General features: G+C 39.2%; 1 protein-coding gene across 1 annotated transcript in view; it reads left to right on the top strand.

Annotated features, from left to right (window-relative positions):
* MIPEP (mitochondrial intermediate peptidase) overlaps nucleotides 1–18,611 on the top strand; it is a 168,516-nt gene that overhangs the window by 77,338 nt on the left and 72,567 nt on the right. The window contains exons 15-16 of the mRNA XM_059377516.1: nucleotides 13,981–14,055; nucleotides 16,807–16,926. Coding sequence (XP_059233499.1) covers nucleotides 13,981–14,055; nucleotides 16,807–16,926 — 195 coding nt within the window. The remainder of the gene's footprint in view (nucleotides 1–13,980; nucleotides 14,056–16,806; nucleotides 16,927–18,611) is intronic.

Genomic DNA, 18,611 nt, shown 5'->3' with positions numbered 1-18,611 from the left:
AGCATCTGGCTTCGGCTTAAGTCATGATCTCAGGGTCCTGGGATTGAGCCCCGCATTGGTCTCTCCACTCTGAGGGGAATCTCTTTGTCCTTCCACCCCTCTGCTGGCTTGTGTTTTTTTTCTCTCTCTCAAATGAATACATAAAATCTTTTTAAAAAAGAAAAATACAGTCATTTGATTTTTGAGAGAATCTACAGTTTTTGTACAATTTTGTCCATTAGCCACCACTAAAATGCTTGTTGCCCTCGTTATCTTTCTCACAAATTATTTACCAAACAACAAATAATAGGAATGAACATTTATTATTTTATATGTTTTTCTGATTTAATCCTATCTAGCAATGAAGTAGGTACACGGTTATCCACACTTTATAGAAACTGACTTATGTTAAGCAATTTGCCCATAGGTCACAAAGTAGTACCATGGGGGTTGGTCTTTTAGTTTCTATTTGTGATTTATTAATAGATCTATTAGTTTCACATCACAGCTTCCATAAAGTTCTGTCAGTGCCTCAAATCACTATTACAACGTGTGGTTGTTTTCTCTTTCTAGATCTTACTCTGGTAGGAAATGGTTTATATTTCTTTTACAATATGTCTCAAAAAATCACAGACCTATTTCCATTGTAAGTGTTATTTTTAGAACAGTAGAATTCTAGTGCTTTCATTTTAGAACTGTTCTGTGCTGCGTCATTATAAGATTTAGTTTGTTCCCCTAGTTTGTGAAAGTCAGCCCAAGGCTAAAATTGCTTAACATTTATTTCCAAGGAGACAGGCTTGTAATAAATCTTCTCCTGTCACTCTTTCTCAGGAGATATGAACAAGGATTGAAGGTAAAAATTATAGAGCAACTGGAAGTAGATTAGTTTTGGCAGGTTTAAGTTGTTTTGAAACTTTTCTTATTTTCAGTTTTAATGCTTCTCAATTATGTCTAGACAAGAACATTGAACTGGGAGGTGGAGACGGGTCTGACCTTGGCCCCCCACCACACACAGTTGACCTCTGATCTGTTACTGAACTTGCCTGAGACTTTTCTGCTCTTTCATATAAAATAAAGATGCAAATTTAGAAGTTAAAAATCAATGCCTCCATACTTACCTCAAAAACTATAGTTTTTATATGTATGTAATGTATGTAAACTGTGAGCAAGGTCTTATTGGAATTTTTTTTATCACACCTTAACTGAGTTAAACATAAAAACATGTTTCACTGGACCCTGTAAAAGGCAAAATACTTCTGTCTGTTTCTCTGAACCGTCAGTGAGTCTGTGATAACATGTAAGTATTTCTAAATGTTCTTTTTTCTCATTTCATCTTAGTTTGTCAGAAAACACCACTATAAGTCATAGAAGTTAAAAGCAATGTTATTTTCTGTGGGTTTAGATCTGACATTTTTTTCTCTTTGGGACAAGGCAGCTTTTCCATTATATTGATTATGTGCCATCTGGATTATGGGATAATAGCAAAACAGACTAGTTGATACATGCTGAATCCAGTTGTTTTCCCGTTATAGACACGCGCAGAGATTTAGTGCTTGGGGTGGTATGGGATCAAGCTGCCGACTTGTAGCCTGGATGGCTTTGATGCTCGGCTTTCTGCCTCTGAAGGCTTTTCTTGTTCTGGATGACCATGTCTCAACAAGTTTATGTCATTAGATCCATCGTGTTCCCAAAGGATATCAGCGGTAGGGGTTCTTTGCTTCGGAAAGAGTTGAATTTATTACCAGAGAATGTCTTAGCTTTTAATATTTATGCAGCTTTTACCATAATAAATTTTCTAAACGGCCATAAGTAAGATATTTTATCACAGTGACTTGGTTCTGGAAGAATTTGATGCCAAAACTTTTAACAAGACATGATTTAAATTAAACTGGTGTGATTGTGAAGTGATAGGAAATGTCTGGCAAATGCATGAGGTTACATGCTTACAAGTTGAGCTCATGGGGAAACATTCAGAGAATTCAAGTAATGCCAAGTTCCCTAAAACATTTGCATTTTTTGATGATATTCTGAAACCTTCCGAAAACGTTGTGCTTTTTTTAATATAACAGAAAAGCTATTATTATTTTTAACGGTTTTTTCCCTGTGTTCGGTCAGCCCATGGCGTAGCTTGTGTCTATCCCAAGAATCCAGTAAACACTTCCTTCCTTTGGGAGGCAGTGTCCATAGGCTCTGTACAGCTAGCCGCGTTTGACTCACATGAAGCTCTCAAGGAAGTTAGTTGTTAATGGGACAGTGATGTAACTTAGTGTCTAGCCAAAACACTTTTAAGAAGGAAGGGGGGTGCCATTATTAATTATTCGGAACCAATAGTCCTAACCTGGGACTGCCAGGCCCACCTGCATGTGTAGTCCCCCTCGCCATGACAGCCCTTAACGAGGCAGATGTGTTAGATGCAGGGACTCGAAGTTCATCCAGCTTAATCCTTTTCACAAGGTGACTGACTATTACCACAATGAATCTTTATAAGAATTTTTTTGCAGTGGTATTTTTTGACCCTCCTTTTACAGTTGAGAAAACATGATACCAAGAGACTTGCCTGCCATCCCAAAGCAAGTGAGTCGTCGTAGAAAACACAAGCTTTAAAAAAAAAAAAAGAAAGAAACCCCAAACTGCCTGACCTCAGACGCAGTCCTCTGTCTTTCTTGCGGTGCTCCCTTCCTACAGTTCTGCCTGTCAAATCAGGATGATTTAATTTTGCTCACCTTTGTTGTTTGAGCACTTGTGATGCTTATGTTTTTCTAAGCCCGAATATCTCAAACTTTACTGTGCATGAAATCACCTGGGGATCTGGTTAAAATGTAGATTCTGACTCAGTGGGTATGGAGCACCCAGGATTTTATATTTCTGAGAATCTCCCAGATGATGCTGAGGCTGCTGGGTTTTACTTCTTTTGGACTCCATGTAGTTGGGTAATTATTGTCCTTATTATTCATATTTTAATTATAAGCAGGGAATCAGACTTTACTTTCTTGATAAAAGGAAGAATCAATTTTGTGGTCTTTTGTTTTGTCTTTTTGGCCACAGTTGTGTTCTGGCATTTAAAAAAGAAGAAGTGCGGGCTGGGAGTGGGTTCTAGTATAGCCGTGTGCTTTGGGTGCGCAGAGAAGGACGGGGCTTCTGGTCCCTTGGGTGTTTTCAAGGGACCTTTCACACCACGATGGCTATGCCTCAGAGTCGGTTGGGGCTCCAGAAACTTAACCTGAAACCACCAGATGCAGCAGTAGTGCATAAGATAGCATGAATAAATGAACAAAATACTAGAAATAGGAACCGCTACTCTGTGCGGAGCAGAACCATGGCGTGGGACAGTGGAGTCTACCAGCCTCTGAGACTGAGGCTGGGTCCCTGTAGTTTACAGAGCTCCCAAAGAGGGAGGGGACCCGAGAGGGTTGCCTCGTATTGGATTATTAAAATAAATTAGGTCACGGCAGTTAATTATTGGCATATCATATTCCCGTTGTAGAAACAACTCTCCCTTTTTCCTATTTAGCAATGGGGGGGTGAAAACCACAGTGTCTTTCTATATTTTATAGCTAGGGTGAATCTTTGAAATACCACCACTCTAATAATACAGGAGATACAATTAATTGTTAGAGTAATTGCCTTTCAGATGCTTTAGGTAATTGCTGCCTTATAATTTCCTCCATTGCTCTATCCATACCTCTTTTGTGGTTCTTGAGGCATTTTCTCTTGCCTTGTTCGGTTTCAGTATACATTCCTTTTCCTGTCCACGGCGACAGGAGTAGGAAGGGAGCATTGTTATATTAACCAGCAGTTTGGTCGCGCCCCTTGCACACAGTGGGGTGCTTCGCAAAGATGAGCCCAGCAGGCCTCCCTGACAAACCTACTTGCCTTTATAGCTCCAATCGGCAGAGCCTCGGCTCAGTGCACAAAGGAGTGAGCCAGCATCAAACCAAGGCTAGTTCAGACCCAGCAGCCTTCTATAGAGACAGAAACCTGCCCCTCCCCACCGAAACTACAGGTGTTTTTGTAAAAGAAACTCAGGCTAGGGCATACATTATCTGACATACAAAGTTCATTCAATAAATATTACTTTGGAAATAAATCTGCATTCGTGTTCTCACACTTTGTTCAAAATAGTCTGCCCTTGGTGAAGGATCCAGATTGCTTCAGAAAACTGTGTCTGAACAGCTCCATACTGAGATCATTTTGTAAGGTTGCAGACTGCTAAGTTTTGTTAAGGGTATAACTAGAGGTACTTTTGTATTTAACTGAGATGGCCCTTTGAAAACAATATTGATAACTAGGACATACCCGAAAAAGAACAAAATGGAAATTTGCCTCTTTTTGCTGTAGAAAAAGAATTTTGCCGGGAACAAATGTGGGATGTGGGGCTGTGATTATTTGGCATTTCCAGTCTAGACTCAAGTTGTGTGAGGCTGGCCTATCTTCCGTCTGCAGCTTGGCAGAGGACAGCAGGTGACTGAAGCGGAGAAGCCAGAGGAACTTTGGGACATGCTATTGCAGTAGAAGACTAGAGAAAAGTGTCCTTTTGGAACTCAGCCTGTTTGTTTCCTGACCGTAAAGGAAAGCATGTTAGCGTATTCTCTTTCGTTCGCTCCATCAGCTCTCATGGTTTAGAAAAGACCGCTCTGGCCAAAGCACTGAACAGGTGGGGCCAAGGAAGCAGCTGGGGCATCCTGGAGACCCGTTTGCAGAAAACCTGGGGAGTCTGCTGGCCTCTGGAGAGGAGAGTGCCAAGATGGGATTTAAAGAGCTGAAAAGAAGCTTTCTGAAGAAAGTGGGTAAATTTAGGGTCAGAGAGAAATGCAAAGATTAGTGAGAATGATACAATTACATTCAAACACTTTAAAAAAGAAATTTGATTCATAATAATTTTTCTTGTATTTACAGTTCACCTTTAGTTTCCTTAGCAAATTATTTCCCAACTAGTCTCCTATATATTGAATCACTTGATTCTATAAAGATATATTATGGTGTGGAAGCATGTTTTGTGCTCAAATAATTTTGGGAAATAAGTGTAGAAATTAATTAAGGTTTCTGTACTTCAGAAGGTAGGACTCCTCATAACTTTAAATATCTTAACTTGATCTGGGTATCTCCGGGAAAGAAATTAATTTGGGGGAATCTCATGGACAAACCTGACCTGCTGTTATTGCTGTATCTTCTACCACAAGGCAGGGCCCCGCCTCAGGAAACAGGGACATGGGAGGCAGCCAGCAGCCCACGGAGGCCAAGTTACTTCAGACCCAGCTGGGTTCCACAGATACAGAATGAGGAATGTAGAGGAGTCTCTCACTTACTTGATTATTTAACTCATTATTAATGACACACTTACAAATTCTCTTCAGGAAATACACAGTAGTGTCTGTGGAGTACTTTGAATGAAACACTTTATTTTTTGTCTGTCTGTTTTCTTTTCAGTGGAAAGTTCACTTTCCACAAAATGTATGCTACACAGAGATTCATTGTTTTCTGTCTCCAGCTTTGGGATTGCATACTTCGGAATTGAGTGTGTTCTGGATTTCTGAAAAGTAAAATGGTTTATATGTTGTATATTTTGAATTTAAAAAACTAGTGGGTTCTGACAGAGTACCTGGTAGTCAAAGGAATTCATGTTTCTGCGTATTTACCAAGTGGGATTAACACTTTGCAGACTTCACTTTTGTTCGGGCCACGTTTTGCCATTTATGAAAATCTTTCAGTTCAGACCTTTCTGAATTATGGAATCCCAGATAAAGGAACTAGATCTGTATTCATAGAAGTTTGAATAGGCACCTCATTGAGTTTCTCCCTCTGACTAGAGCTTAATTTGTGACCCAGCTGTGAAGAAGAATGAAAGCATGAGACACGTATGTTTATGTGTCTAGCTTCCATTCTGACCTCATTTTATTTTCCCGCCTTCATTTTCCTATCTCTACTTTAATCATCTATTAATTGTATGCCAATTAATATTGACTAGAAATTATTTTTATTACCACTAATCCTTTTTTGGGGAAGAACTTGTATTTTTTTTTTTTAAAGATTTATTTATTTATTTGAGAGAGAGGGAGAGAGAGAGAGAGAGTGAGCTAGCATGCTGAGGGGGAGAGGCAGACAGAGAGGGGAGAGAAACTCAAGCAGACCCTGCTCTGAGGACAGAGCCCCATGTGGGGCTCAATCTCATGACCCTGAGATCAGGACCTGAGCCAAAATCAAGAATCTGTGCTCAACCAACTGTGCCACCCATGCACCTCCCCACTTAGGGTGTTGATAAAACAAATTTTGCAAAGGGTTACTTTCACCATCAAGCCGTAGTATGGTTGAATTGCAAGACTGAATTTGGAAGGGGTACATAAATAAATGAAAATAAATTTAAAAGCCTGAAGTTACACAGCTACAACAGACAGCACAGATTTCCTCTTGGGAAGCAGGTATTGAAATTGTCATTCTTTTGAGGGCAAGAGATGATGGTTTCTTTCTTCTTCCCATGGTTCCTAGAATGGCACCTTATACTAAGGATTTATTGGGTGAATGCGTGAATAATTGTTGGTGCTTTTAGTATATATTGAGATAATGTATTTGTGTATTTTACCATTTCATTCCTTTGAAAGCATATGAATGTGAATTACATGCATATCTAACCCTCATTCACTGTTGACTACTCGTCTTATTTAAATACGAGGTAAGAAAACTCACAAATGAATTGAAAATGTATAAAGATTGCCTGTGTGCACAGCCTTGTCAGCACAGTTTGATCATTTTGGTCAACCAGAAGGAGACAGTGCTTTATATCTCTGGCACTTTATTCTTTAAGCCTATAGGAGCTGAGATAATGAAAAGTGTCTTCTCTTCCCCCCCATTGGTAATTTAAAAATAATAATGACAGGGTCTCCTAGAATGTAAGTTCCTTGAGAACTGGGATTTTTATCAGTTTTATTCACTGATATATCAACTTTGCCTGTCACATGACAGGCAGTGAATAAATATTTGTTGAGTGAACGATCTTTTGGCTAAAGCGCGCTAACTCTCCTAGATGCCTGCTTGATGGTATGAAAATCAACTCTCCTACCACAACTGCCAGTACACTGCGGGTTTCTTCATGATAATCTTTAATGATGTCTAATTTCTGACTTGATGGAGAGTGGTTCACTCCTTACAAAGCTTTTCTGCCTTTCTTTTTCCTTTGGAAGCTAAAAACCTAAGTAGTTGTACAGATGAAAGTCTGTACCATTGGGCATATGGAAAGCTGGAAAGAGCACTGCTCTCAAGTTAACTACAGAAAAAAGATAAAATCCTAACTTTTCTTGAGCTTCTAAGAACATTGAGCCCCTAGGCCCATGAGATTGTCTGAGTGGCAAAGAATGTTGGAAGGCTTGGCTGCCGTGCAGAAGGGGAAAGATAAATCAGAGAACATTTTAATAAATTGTCGGAGGCCAAGTGTGGGCTGCCCTACTATCAGTCTGGCATAGCTGTAGTGTTTGCACTCACCTGGAGGCTCTTTTCCATCAGCCTTCACCAGATACGGAGGAGAAGTCCTGGTCGCAGGGCGGGAGACTGCATGGGGCCCTCCCCAGTGTTGGCGGCCTACAGGAGATGAGTGGCTGCTACACAGGAACAGCACAAAACCCAGCCTCCTTGCTCAGAAGTAAAGGAATCCCTTGAGTTAGACCCAGGGACTTTAACTACTAACTAGAATGAATTCAAAGTAACTATCAGATGGGGATTTAAATAACTCTGTTAAAGGAAAAGGTGGACAACATACTTGAGCAGATGAAGCAAAGGATGGAAACTATGAGAGACACTCACATGGAAATGCAGGAAATAATGCCGTGATATCATAGAAGAAGAATTCCTTTGAGGGGCTCATCAGTACACTTGACACAGCTGAAGAAAGAATGTGAGCTCATTGTACTTGAAGGCAGGTCAGTGGAAATTACCCAAACTGAAATACAAAGAGGGAGAAAAAAGTAGGGTCAGGGGCAGAGCAGAGCATGAGTGTCCAAGAACTTTGGGGCAAATGGAGTTGCACAAAGAAGAAGAGAGAGGCAATAAGGCAGAAGAACTGTTTGAAGGCATAATGGCTGAGAATTTGCCAAAAATCATGAAAATCCAGCCAGAGATCCAAGATGCTTAGAGAACCCCAAGCAGGATAAATAACAAAAGAGCACACTCATAGTCCAAGATAAAGAGAAAACCCTGAAGGCAGCCAGAGGGCAGGGAGTGGAGGAGGGGAGTGGGTGGGGAGGGGTGGCAAGCCGAGACCCTGAGGGTCCATAGAATTCACAGCAGACTTGTCATAAGCTGAAAGTTTGAAATATCAAGATCCATAGCACGAGATACATGTGACTAAAATGTCACCAGAAAGGGAACATTTTCTAAGTAAGAACTGGACTCTGCAGATGAAGAACTGACTCACTTTTGATAACCAATTCCACCTAAAATGAGAGAAAAATCTTTTCAGATGTGAGTTAATAGCCAAGTTTTGTGGCAGGTATTGAACTATGGAAGAGAGAGTTAGTTGATGTAATTGTTCTAAAAATCTTAAAATAATCACCATGATGGAGAAGGGATCCTCTTCTAAAGCTGGACCATTTGAGGAGGCACAAGTATTTCATTATGCTTATTTGGCTATTATGCAAATGAAGAGAACTATAAATAGGAAACTTTGAAAGTACATTTCCTTATTAAGAGCTTGATTGTTAGGTGCTATGTAGAACTGTTGAGCTATAATTTCTGTCTCCTAAGAACTTATAAATCTAAAACAGGCCATATTTGCTGAATATGTAGCTAAAACAGTAAAATGTAAGTAAAGTTTGTCAAAGTCAATGATTATTGTATTACACAGGACAACTGTAATAGTAAATTATAGTAGCTACCATTTACTCAGCATCTACTCTGTTGAACCTCACATAGTATGTTTTAAAAATACATTCTGGTCAATTCTCATCTAATTCTGCAAAAAGATAATACATTTTGTCAATGAGGAAAGTGTGTCATGGAGAAGTTCGGTACATTGCCCGACATTATGCCGCCAAATTGGTAAGTGGCACAGTTAGGATTCAGACTTGGAGAGAAAGAAAAAAAGGATTCAGACTTGGTTTGGTCTGCCTCCAAAACATATTCTCTTTCCTTTACATGCCAGTGAAGCATAATAATGGAAGTTCACAGTCAGAAGGGTGTTGGTTTAAGGCTCTCGGTTCTCCTTTGAAGGGTTCAAGAAGAAGTTTCCTGGAGGGAATGGTATTTCTGGATTTATGGGATGATATGAAGTAGCCATTTCAGCAGACAGAAGTTAAGGATCCTGGAAACAGCCTGAAAGGCCCAAGACAGCTGTCCAGCTGTGCCATTTCTTATGCCATCATTCATTCTTCACTCTAGTCAATTTGAATTTTATTCTTGATTTACAACATTCTTAGTCTGCAAGTAGGATTCCTCTTAATCTTGAATGAATATGACGGTGTCCAGATCCCAAGGAGAACCGAGAATGACATGCCATGTCAGGATGGGCGCTTTAGTGAAGTGTTTTGTACTGTGGAAGTTACGAAGATTGAAATAGTCTGATAAAAAAATGTGGTCTATGATATGGTGAAAGAGTTATTACTTCTGATGCCATGAACTTTGATGAATTTTCAATTTAAATAATTCCAATATCATTTGAGGTTCAGGTGTTTTAAATACATTTACACACACACACATATATATATATATATAAAACCTGTCAGCTTGGATATATTCATTTTCTGTTTCTTCAGTATATCAAATGTGAGAGACAATTGTCTCTTTAGGAGACAATAATGTGAAACAGCTGTGCTACTCACTAGATAGATCCACTTGTGGAATGACAGCAAAAATTAAATTTTTTTCAATATTGGTTGTCATACCTCTGGTTGGTAAAGTGATATCTACAGAAGAAAATCTTAACCAGGAAACATTTTTCTAATTTGAAATTTAAGATTTAACTTCTAAATATTTTTATTAAAAAATTCTCATGTAACTTGAAAATTAGTTTTTATGGTATTTAAGTTTTCACCTTATTTTTGTTAAAAAAAAAGGATGTACTTTTCAAGAGAATAATATAAATATATAAAGGCATACTTCATTTTACTATACTTTGCTTCATTGGGATTTGCAGTTACTACATTTTTTACTGACTGAAGTTTTGTAGCAACTTTATACCAAGCAAGTGTGTTGGTGCCTTATTTTCAACTGTGTTTGTTCACGTTATGTTTCTGTGCCACATTTTGATAATTCTTGCAATATTTCAGACTTTCATTTTACTGCATTTGTTACGGTGAGCTGTGGTCAGTGATTTCGACTCACTGAAAGCTTAGACGATGGTTAGCATTTTTTAGCAATGACGTATTTTTAGGTTAAGATATATACATTGTTTATTTAGACATAATGCTATTGTACACTGAATAGACTATGGTGTAAATATAACTTTATATGCACCGGGAGACCAAACAATTCATTGGACTCTATTGTGATACTCGCTTTGTCTGCAAACCAGATCTGCAGTATCTCTAAGTTCTGCTTTTAACTGTTCCAACAGCTGAAATGCATTTGTTAATCTCAATTGACTAAGAGCCAAATCAGATTTTTATTTATTTTTATTTTTTTCAGTTTTTATTCAAGTTTCAGGCCGTTAACATACAGTGCAATCTTAGTTTCAGGTGTATAATATAGTGATTCAGCACTTCCTTACAACATCTGGTGCTCATCACAAGTATACTACTCATTAATCCCCCAAACTAGATTTTTTAAAAAGATTTTATTTATTTATTTGACAGACAGAGATCGCAAGTAGGCAGAGAGGCAGGCAGACTTTGCTTTGAACTAGTCTACCAAGATTGTACTTACCTTCTATATGTTTCCGTATATTTTTGGTAGACATTCCTTGAATTTACTACAGTATGTATAATAGGCCTTGAATACATAATTTTTAGGAGGTTTTCTTGTACTTAACCATTTATTTTGAAATAATTAGATTCTTGGGAAGTTGCAAAAAATAACACAGAGGTCCCATGTCACCTTTACCAGCAGTGGTACTCACTTCCCCCAGTAGTAATTTTTTCTATAACTATAGAATGTGTTTCCTTTTATTACGTAAATTTTGATGAACTGTGTTTTTAGCTGTCCCTGTTCTTATGTGCTGTCTTTCTTTACATCTTTTGTTTTTTTTGTAAACTGGACAAGGAAGGAATTAAGCTTGATTAAATTTGTCCCTTTAATGTTAGCCATTTCTGTGTGGGTTTGAATCTGAGGTTGCACCCTCACAATAAGTAAGCTACTTCGAATGGAAAGGGTTTATGTTGGGTTTAGCTCTTAGATCCATTACTCGGCATTTCCATATGATTATCTACAGAGCAGAAGTAGTAAACCTTTCAAAGATGCCTGACCACTGCTGTGGGCCCTGGGGGCTGCTTGTTTCCCAATAAGCAGGGGCACCTTCCTACCCTCACCATCTCCCACTGCTGATCTGACCTTCCTCCTCACCCACTTGCTGTTCCCTCATCTGCCTAATCCTCAGTTCTGCCCATATGCCAGTCCAGACTGGGATCCCAGGGTTCTCCCAGGGCTGATGATTCTGCACTTCTCCGTGGACCACTCTCCACAACTTCGTCCAACCTCCTTAGGCCTGGGCATCCATCTCCTCTCACAGCTTCCTGCCTGACGGTCCATCCATGGGAGCCCGACGCTTGAATCTCCTCCCTCTTGGGGTCTGTGCCACTTCTCCTGCCTGTTCAGGAACCTTGCATTCCTGATTCAGGAGTCATTGTCTCTTCTGTCTACATCCGCAGTCTTTGTCCCTGTAGGGTTCATTGGCATCAGCATTTCTTAAGCTTGCTTGTACATTTTCTAAGCTCAGACGGGACTTCCCTCTCCCCCTCGTTCCTTCTGTGGTACTGCCTTACCCTCTGCACCTCTGGGGCACACTCCCGGGAATAGTGTTGTGTGTTGGTTCTCACCTCCCACTCGGTTCCAGCCCTCTCCATGGCACCCCTGCCCCAGCACTCTGGCTGTGGCTTTTATTACTGATGTGCGTCACTGGTGCACTACCTATAGCCTCCTGGGTTTTTTCCTAACCCACTTCTGCCTTCCTCCTCTCCAGCGTCTGTCTACACGGCAGCCAAAAGAACCTTTTAAAAACACAGATCGGACCTTATTACTTCTTTGTTTAGAACTCCGCAGTGGCTTACCGTGAGTCAGAGTCTGAGGGCGGAGACCAGTGTCCCTGCTTTGCTCCCACCTGGCTCTCCAGCTTGCTGGAACCCTGCTTTCCTGCCTGTGGCTTCCTCTCCACCCCCCAAGGGCCCTCTCCTTTTCTGCCTCCACACACAGCGTTTCTTCTGCCTGGGACGCTTCTTTCTCCCTGCAGCCTATCCCTTTTTCCTTAATGCCTGTTCATTGTGTGGATTTCACGTCTACGTGAGTTCCTCAGTTAAGCCTTTTTAGATCGTGGCTCTCCTACAGATCTGCACTGCTTTTCCGTCTTAGTGCTTATGATAGTTGTTAACTCTTGTTAAAATTGTGCTTACATGGGGGATGCCAGCCGAGGAAGTTCATGGGACCAGGACCCTGTCTGTTGGCCATTTTCTGTCCCTGAGACCTAATACAGTGCTCACCCACAGTGTTTTTCATTGTTGGAAAAATGAGAAAACGACATCCTTCCACATACCTTTTTTTTTTTTTTTAAATGAAAACAGAACTATTAAAGTTTTGCAAGGCATGAACAATCCAAGTATAGCACAAGTCATGTCAGCTGAAGATATAATATAAAGTGAGGTTTAACGAAATTGAGCATTCTGATAGAGGCATTTAGCATTTATGACTTAACTAAATATTGACTTTTAAAAATTCTGTCTGAGGAAATTTTTGTTTTATACAAGATGGCTGCCCCTGGTGTGAGAAAGCCCCAGGCCTTTCCACCTGTGTCAGAATCTACACTGTATAACCTCCTTCAATCCATGTCTTAATTCCTTAAAATTTCCTTTTTTGCCTGGTATGCCTTTCTTATAGCCAAACAGGAAGAAGAGAGAATAGGCTTTGTTGTTGTCTGAGCCTTCATCATGTACTGCTGTAGGCTTTCACTTAAGCCTTTCTTAAACGATCATTCTAGTGTTCATTCGTTCCTTCTGGAAAGATTTATGGAGTGTCTCCTGTAGGCTGGGCACTCTAAGGGGATACATGTAAATATGGTAGTGCCCAGACCCCTGTCCAGCAGACAGCTCACGGTGGTCATTTGTGGGTGGTTAATTTACACAACAGTAGTGCTAGGAACCTGCCCCAGGTGTCTTCTGGGATGGGTTTCCCTGTAGAGGGGCTTTTAGCTTCATTTAGATTATACATAGAATTGTATAAAGTGGTAGCTCTCTTCAGTAAAGATCAATATTAATGATGTTAAAGTAGAGTAAGGTGACTGAAGTGTTTCCTTGACTACATTATTAGTGCTTTCTAAGCGAATATGTGATGTTATGTGATTAGGCCTAATTAGTCTCGAGGAGGAAGCCTTAAATCAAATAGGGTCATTAAACTGAGTTTCCAAGCTCTGCAATTCTTTCAGGTTGGAGAATAAAAGAGTGTGCAATTCATTATTATGGTTATTTGTTAGGATATCAGTTCAGCTTTAATACTGGCCGACACCATGGATTATCATCTATTTCTCCACACTTGACTTCTTTATTCCTATCAGCCGTTATTAGGTGCATTTAAAAGTTAACAGAGCACTTGAACAGGCTTTCACTGGTAACAAAGAACAGAAAAAGCAATCAATTTTACTAGTTTTTTTTTTCTTTTCTAAGGTTTTAAACAGATTTTAAAAGATCTATGCCACTATCTTAGTTCCCTGTAGTGCTGTATTTTTCCTGTATGGACCCTAATTTGACAGGCACCGTGACTAAATTCAGTAATTCATTTATTCGTTTGTTGTCATTTTTAACTTTCCTACCCCATAAGCACACAGTGCAGCGACTTATTAAACAACTTACTCACATATATATTCTTTTGTTTTTCAAGTCACTGCCCAAAAATATGGTGTCTCGACTTTGTGAATCGAAAAAGGTGTGTGCTGCTGCCGATATGCAACTTCAGGTATGTATGTACCTTTGTTCTGAAGTTTTTCAGAGTGATTATTCAAAATAAATATATAACTTTAAATTCTTGCCAGTGCTACACATTTATTATAATAATTATGCTTCTAAGACATCTTTCATCTGAGTTCAAAGAACTTGACCCAAACCGACTCACTCAGTCCTCACACTATCCTTGTGAAGTGGATGTTAAATAAGGTTATTTCCCATTTTCAGTCGGGAAGATCAAAGCTTGGGAAAGGCACGTGACTTCTAAATCATACATTTCAGCAACCATGTTATATTTTATGTCCCTTTGTATCTTTTTAAAATTTTTTAGTTTTGACGTGAGGTTTAAACAATAGTGACTGTTCGTTTTAGATAATATTCAAAGCCAGTTTTCTAGGTTTCCAGATACAGACTAGAAAGATCTTAGGAACCATATGGATGTCAGGTCTACATGATACCAGATGTTTCGGTTACTTGTAATTTCTGAGATTGTTTATGGAATCCTTACTCTTCATCGGGTCTTGAGAATTCTGTAAACACAGCCCAAACACCCATCTTTCATCTCAGGCAATATTCATTTTATAGTGATCCAGCTACCTGTTTAAAAGTGTGGGCTCCATTTAATTGCTCTATGGTTTTGTAAAATTCAGCCCTTATGAACTCTGTTTATGTTATACCTTAAAATATATATTTGAAGAAAAGGTACACTATAGAAAAACTGTTTATTTATATTTGATTTATATTAATGTCTCTGCATATCAATGTAATTTTAGAAGGACCTCTGAATTATTTAAAAAATTAGCATTACTCAGCAAAAGTCTTTCAATTTGCTGATATCTATAGTAGAAGTCCTACCTTTTAAAAACCTGGGTTGTGGCTTTCTTTTTGAATATTTGTTCTGAAGATTTTCCTTTAAAATGGAAAACCAACCTTTCCTTCCTTCCCCCCCAAACAAATAACCCCCTAAGAGACAGAGGAAGAGAAAGGAGAGGGGGGCAGATTCTTGCCAGAGCAGCAACCCGTGCCAGCTTTCCTATTCCACAATAGCCCCCTTGTACAGTGCAGACAAATAAGGGTGGAAAGGAAGTGAATTGTTCCAGGTTTCTAAGGGGGTATACACAATGTTCTTAAAATTGCAATTTTTTTCCTCTTGTGCATTGTTTTAAAAATAAGCTCCTGTTTTTCTGTTGCTATAAGGCTATTGGTCTCCCTGGGTGGGCAAATAGGCTCATCACTTTAGAATTGTTTGTTTTATCAGCAAATAAGCATGAAACACATGCACATTTCATTTATTTTGCTCTGTTTTTATCATTAAAAAATTCAATCCATGTTTATGCCTTTCATTTGCGGAAGTCTTAACTATAGGAATGAAACTTTTAAATTCCGATTTGTTTATAGATTGGCAAAGAAAAAACAAAAAACAAAACACCTTAGTGGAAGTTAGAATTTAAGTTGCAGTTCCTAATAACCTACTCTCTTAGAATATAGACAAGATGCGGATGAGTAATTTTGGCTTCTCTGATTACTTTATGCATTGTTACTCATTATAGAATATGGAATTGAAAGAGCTGTATTTAGCTATATGTTTAGATTACCAGTTAGAGTAAAGCAATATTTATATTTAGGAAATGTCTGTATTTTTCTAGGGAAGGTTTAAACTTGACTTATAATTTAGAACGATAATTCTATATCTAGATGAAGCCAAGAGCTAGAGGTCATTTAAATTTTTTCTTTTATCCAAACTAATCCTCTGTTCTTTTAAGTCAACAGCTGCACATTCTCTACAAATTCCATTTTTAAATCAGAAAGATACATATCAGAAACATAATTGCATGTCAGAATTTTTTCTTTAAAATAAAGCAAGTTTTCTACTTCCTTGCTTCAGGTGAACTCCAAACAGTGTTAATACTCAAGCCAAATGTTCCAGTGAAAAAGCCCTTTATCTTTACTTCAGATTTGCTCTGTAAAATTTAGTTTTCAGAACTTCATAAGCAACAGATTTCATATTCAAACTAATGCTTTATTCTTCTATCATGTTTCAATGCCCTGTGTCCTCTCCTCAGAGGTGAGTGATCATTCTCTCCTGGTCACCTCCTTAAGGCAGAACTACCCATGCACGGCAGCTGCTTCCCTGGTATCTCCCAGCACCAGGTGTGGGGGCCAGCTTGGCCCTAGCTCCAGATTTGGCAACAGCTGCACCAGAATTCTTAGGAACATTCTATACTTGCCAGATGAAAGATTGCTGTTCCTTTTCTTCACCTTACCCCATCTATTTCACATTCTGTCCCTTTTCACAAAACTGGGATTTGGACCATTTCACTGCCCTCATTTAAGATATGGCAGGATTCAAGGAAGAGACCAAACAGGATTTATGAGATCAGAAGGTCACAAGTTGTAACTTCATTTTTTTTCATATTTCTAACCATATATTTTATGTATATCTATAGATATCTATGGGCCAAATTCCAGTTTTGTGGTCACAAATTTAATTTACTCCATTGTACATGAAGAGTACCTTACAGATAGTGTCCAAAATTTTTTTAATCTCCTTCATCATAAAACGGTTGAAAGCTTTCCTTTTCATCATCAGTGTGGTCTTAAATGTGGTACAAATATGTCTCAAGCCATATACACTTGAATTTGTAAATGTTTTCAGTTGGTATGTGTAATTATTATTCTGGTATGCTTATAATGTCTTTGGCCCATCACGTCTTAGATGGAAGGATGGACTGCCAAGGCTAAGTGGACATTTTCATCTGTCTAGGTCTTTTATGCCACTCTGGATCAGATCTACCATGGGAAGCACCCGCTGAGGACATCAACCACAGACATTCTCAGGGAAACACAGGAGAAATTTTATGGCTTGCCATACGTTCCAAATACTGTGAGTCTTGCATTTTGATCCTATTGTGTGCCACTGAATGATCCAGTTAGTATCTCTGTCAGAGTGAGTATGTCATGGTCATCTTCCCCTTGCAGAATTTGAAATCCCTACATGTAGGTCAAGGTTTCCAACAGACAAATGCTGGAAATTGCCTGGCCCAGTTAGTATCTGTAACCATCCATTTACATGTGCTTATTTTCTTCCTGTTAGCAGTGTGTTTCTGGATTCCTGGAAAGGTAGGAGGTGAAAATGGTCATTGGAGTTAGTCTGTATTCTTTGTTGTTATTTTCCTATAATGGTAAAGATGGTTAGTGGTGTAAGATGAATGTGATGATCAGCCCCTAATCATTTTCATTGCAAAGGAAATTGACATTTGTTGAGTACTTATTTGTATCAGGGATTATAATAGAAGTTTTGCATATCCTATCTCACTTAGTATGGCCAGATTAGAAAGTGGGAGCATTATTGATTGCTCGGTGCCAGACTAGGTGCCAGACTCTACTTGCTTTGCAAGAGAACCTCGAATTTCACTCTCAAACCTGTAAATTAGATAATATCACCATATTTGGGGCTTATAGTGAGGCTTACCTGTTTTCTCTGAGATCATTTAGGTTGCGTTGGGGTTCATGAAATCATGCTAGGGGGAGGCTGGGTGTGGCAGAGAGAGTGTTGGCTGGTGCAGTTAGCAATGCGACTGACACTTACTTAGGACTCTGAGTTGCAGCTGGTCGAAACCCAACTCCTATTTCTTGAGCTGAAAAGGGAATTTATTGAGTCTCATAACTGGAAGGTGCAAGGGTGTATTTGGTTTCAGGTAAGTTGGATCTCGTTAGTTCTTACACACCATTCGTTCGAAATGTTTTTCTTTCTTTCCATTTCTCCGGTCTGTCTTTTTTGGGATTCATTTTGTTCTCAGGCAGGCAGCCCTGATGAGGTGTTGTGGTGGCTACTGGTAGGGCCTGGTTTATATTCTTCCAGCTTAGCCAGTTTGATAGAGAATGAATTTGAAGATACTTCGTAAACTTTAAAATGCTGAGGAAAGGCTCGTCAGTTAAGGCTAATTGTCCAGTGGATCTTCAGGTCCTGATACTCAAACGTACGTGGGAACAATTCACATTGACTAGACAAGTAAAGTAACAGTGCATTTTGTCTTTATAGTACTTCGTATGTGGACCACATCTTCCTTATCCATTTGTCTGTTGAAGGGCATAAGGAAGATGTGGTCCATATACACTATGGAGTATTATGCTTCCATCAGAAAGGATGAATACCCAACTTTAGCAGCAACATGGACGGGACTGGAAGAGATTATGCTGAGTGAAATAAGTCAAGCAGAGAGAGTCAATTTTCATATGGTTTCACTTACTTGTGGACATAACAAATAGCATGGAGGACAAGGGGAGATGGAGAGGAGAAGGGAGTTGAGGGAAATTGGAAGGGGAGATGAACCATGAAAGACTATGGACTCTGAAAAACAATCTGAGGGGAACCAGGTGGTGGGTATTAGGGCATGGATTGCATGGAGCACTGGGTGTGGTGCAAAAACAATGAATACTGTTACGCTGAAAAGAAATTAAAAAAAAAAATAGGGATGAATTTCAGAAATATGCCAAAAGAAAGAAGCCAGACACCAGAGTACAAAGGCACAAAGGAGCCTTTTGGAGGAAAGGAAAGATTCTATATGC

Source organism: Mustela nigripes, chromosome 15 (assembly GCF_022355385.1).
Source record: "Mustela nigripes isolate SB6536 chromosome 15, MUSNIG.SB6536, whole genome shotgun sequence".
NCBI lineage: Eukaryota > Metazoa > Chordata > Mammalia > Carnivora > Mustelidae > Mustela > Mustela nigripes.
This window is presented reverse-complemented; position numbering and strand designations above follow the sequence as displayed.